We start from the raw sequence: 3,431 nt of genomic DNA on the forward strand, positions 1-3,431 counted from the left end.
CAGCAACAGCGGCAGCAGCTGTGGTCACTGCCTGAGCACGCAGCAGGTGGCAAGGCCCCACATCATTTTATGTCACCGGTTTTATGAGGCAGGAACTGGTACTTCATGGGTCAGTAATGTTGACTGAGCACCTACTGCATGCCAGACCCTGTCTTAAACCTGGGGATACTACCAGGCACGAAACAGAAATGCCTGACCCCATGACGCTTAGGTGGCAGTGGTGGCAGGCAGACAGGACAAGGAGAAAGGCATTGTGCTTCCTGCCTGCACCCTCGGCAGAGAGAACTTGAAGCCACCTGAGCTGAGCCGCATGCCAGCCCTGAGCTCCACGGTCCACTTGTCTCATGATGCTAGGACGTGCTCACCACCAGCCCAGCTGCCCATAACAGAGGTGGGCTTGCAACCCTTGGGGCCTGGTTGATGTCTACCTGTGTTTGCAGATGGGACCACGTGAAGACCCTCAGGTTGAGCTGCTGCCCCTGGGAACTGGGAGTCCAGGTGCATGTCACCAGGGTTGTGGGGGTTCTTTAAGGAGGGGGACCATGTGAGTATCTCCTGACAGTGACCTCAGCCCCGGGCCACACCACAGGCAGCCTTTGTGATCAGGCTGTGCCAGTCCCGCTGAAGGGGCCCAGTATTTACCTCAACCATCCCGCCCAGGACAGAGACCCCATACCTCGAGAGGCTGCCCAGCGATGTCTCCTCGGCACCATCCTAACAGTTGGGTGGGCAAGACATCTCCACTGCAGTTGACCTACAGAGACCAGTGGGTGAGAAGGGGCTGACTTCTTCCCCGACCCCAGAGTGAACTGTCGTGGGTGCCAAGATCCCACTTGATCCTACCCTTTGGGAAAGCCACCAAGGGCAAATAACCCAAAAGAGAGGTTTGCACAAAGACTTGAGGGCGAAGCCACAGCCTCATCATCAGATGAAGGTAAGAAGAGCTTCTCCCATGCAGGGCCTCTGCGCCAGGCACGGTGCTCACTGAACCTCAGAGTAACCATGGAAGGAGGTGGCAGATGAGGAAACTGAGTCACACGAGTCAGGGAAAGAGGAAGCATCTTGCGTGTGGTCACATAGTCAGCGATGGTGCAGCCTGGCTTCAGGCCAGGAGCCCTGGTCACTCACATTCCCTCTCCCACCATGGACGGTTTAGCCACCCTCGGGGACCGGCTCCGAGGTGCTTTCCTGCTTTCATTTATGAGAACAATGAAGATGACAGCTGCGGGGGTGGGGCTTCTCCAGCGTAGGGGCCCCAGGGAGCAACTGAGGGACCAGGGCCTCCACCGTCTTCACTCTACCAGGCAGGGCCTGGTGCAGGCTGAAGCCTGGCCCACATGGGCACCCGACCCACTCACCTCCAGCTGGGAGGGCAGGGTGCCCTGCAGCGCCGAGAGGCCGTGGTGCAGCCCCAGCACCAGCCCCTGGCGGCCGTCCTCTGCCTTCCTCTCCAGGGCTGCGTGGAGCTGCTCACCATCCAAGTTTACCGTCAGCCCGGCTGCCAGACTGCGTCCCGCACTCTGGGCAGAAACAAAGCTGTTGGGTGTCCCTGGGACCCAGTGTCCCCTGGGAGGGCCCGGCTGCAGCCCCGTCCTCACTCACCTGGAAGTACCCGTGGCTGTCTATGGAGAAGGGGAGGCCCCAGTGCTTGAGGCTGGGCATGGTGTGGGTGTGGCGGAGGCTGGCATGGAGCTGGCGGCCCAGGGACTCGGGGGTTAGGTCCTGCAGGCCAAGGGCAGCGTCTAGCTGACCCCCTGCATTCCGCAGTGCCAGGCGTGCTGAGCAGTTGGAAGCCACATGGGTGAGAGACAGGAGCATCCCTGCCTCAGAGGGGAGTCCTGGAGGAAGAGGCCAGCGGGCAGGAGTGGGCAGAGCCCCAGAGGCCACTCAGACCAGTCCACCACATTTAGTCACGATGGGAACATGACAGGGTCCTGGCCAGCACACCTGTTCCCTAGAGGATCCCCTGAGCCCCACCGCTCCAGGTCCTACTGCCCCCAATACACCAGGTTAAACCATCTGAAACTGTCCACATTTCACAGAAATGGCGATTTCATCTGGTCCAGCCTCACAGCACAATTGCCACACGCAGCCGGTGATAAGACCCATGTCCCCTATAAGATTTCTAGCTCCCTGAGGAAAGGACCCAAATCTCAGAGGGAAACAGGGATCTGATCCTGTGTCCTCCCCTCGCTGCTGTACCTGGGGGCCCCTCCAGGCTGGGAGGGAACATCTGGGAGCTCCAGCAGGGGCTGCTGGGATTATTTCACACTGCGATCCCAGGGGGCATCCTTTGGGTCCTGGCTAGGCCAGGTATCCACGCTGCATAAGCTGTCCCAGGGAATGGGGGGTGGGAGGCCTCGAGGGGGCTGGTGGCAGGGGCTGTCACCATCTGATTTGAAGCATGTCAATATGGTAACAACTGGTGCCCTCAACGTGAATCACGACCCAGGAAAGGAGATGCAGGAGTGCCGGGGAAGCCAGCAGGGGAAAGAAATGAAGGTGGAATGTGAATTTGGGGGTTGGAGGCTCATTTATCCCCCCTCCCTTGGCTCCAGGACTTAGGAGTCTTGGAGGAAGAAGCTGTTCTGCCTGGACCACTCGTCCTACCTGCATCACCCAGCGTGCTGATATTGTGTGTCAGGGCAACTGCAAGCTGGCCGTGCCCGGGGCCCCAGGAGCAGGCACCACCCAGAGCCAAGCTGGCCGCATGGGCCTGGATGCTGGCCTGGGCCCTCAGGTTCCTCGTCTGGGCCTGCAGCCGGCCCTTCAGCTGGAGCTCTCCAGGCAAGGCCTGGCTGCTGTTCTGGGCAAGGACACAGGTCACGCTGCGCACGCTGGTGCTGTTCCCTGCCTTCTCATGCTTGTCCCGCAGGAGGAAGCCCAGCACAGCTGAGTCAGCAGTGACCCTGAGGGTGCCTGCAGAGGATGGTAGAGAAGAACAGAGCAGGGGCGGCTCAGGGAAACGAGCCGCTTTGGAGAGGAGAGAAAAGAATTTGGGGGCAGGAAGTCGCTAGATTCACGAAGTCGCACTTGTAACTCATGTCAGAAATGGTATATTTGTGAAATCCATCAGAGTACACTAGCTCCCTCCCAGGATACTCTGAAAATCAAGTGAGCTAATTCGCAAAATAATTCAGAAAATCTGAATAGGTCTCTATTTATATAGGGCTATACATTTATATAGCTCTATACATTTTTCAAAAAACTCTCCAGACGTCTTTGCTGGTAGAGGCAATCAGACGTTTAGGGAACATCGCCACCGATCTCATACAAACTCCTTCAGAAAAGAGAAGAGAATACCCGACTTGGTTTATGAAAGTGGCATAAACCTCATCCCAAACCTGACATGAGCTTTGTGAAAAAAGGAAACTTACAGCCCAATAGTGCTATGAACACAGACACCAAAAACTTTTTTTTTTTTTTTTTTT

General features: G+C 57.3%; 1 protein-coding gene across 1 annotated transcript in view; it reads right to left on the reverse strand.

Annotated features, from left to right (window-relative positions):
- LOC105525710 overlaps positions 1 to 3,431 on the reverse strand; it is a 126,076-nt gene that overhangs the window by 24,358 nt on the left and 98,287 nt on the right. Inside the window, exons 36-38 of the mRNA XM_011961438.1 lie at positions 2,611 to 2,919; positions 1,603 to 1,838; positions 677 to 754 (exon numbers count right to left, since the gene is read on the reverse strand). Of these exons, the coding sequence (XP_011816828.1) occupies positions 677 to 754; positions 1,603 to 1,838; positions 2,611 to 2,919 (623 nt within the window). The remainder of the gene's footprint in view (positions 1 to 676; positions 755 to 1,602; positions 1,839 to 2,610; positions 2,920 to 3,431) is intronic.

This window comes from Colobus angolensis, unplaced genomic scaffold (assembly GCF_000951035.1).
Source record: "Colobus angolensis palliatus isolate OR3802 unplaced genomic scaffold, Cang.pa_1.0 Scaffold55, whole genome shotgun sequence".
Taxonomy (NCBI): Eukaryota; Metazoa; Chordata; class Mammalia; order Primates; family Cercopithecidae; genus Colobus; species Colobus angolensis.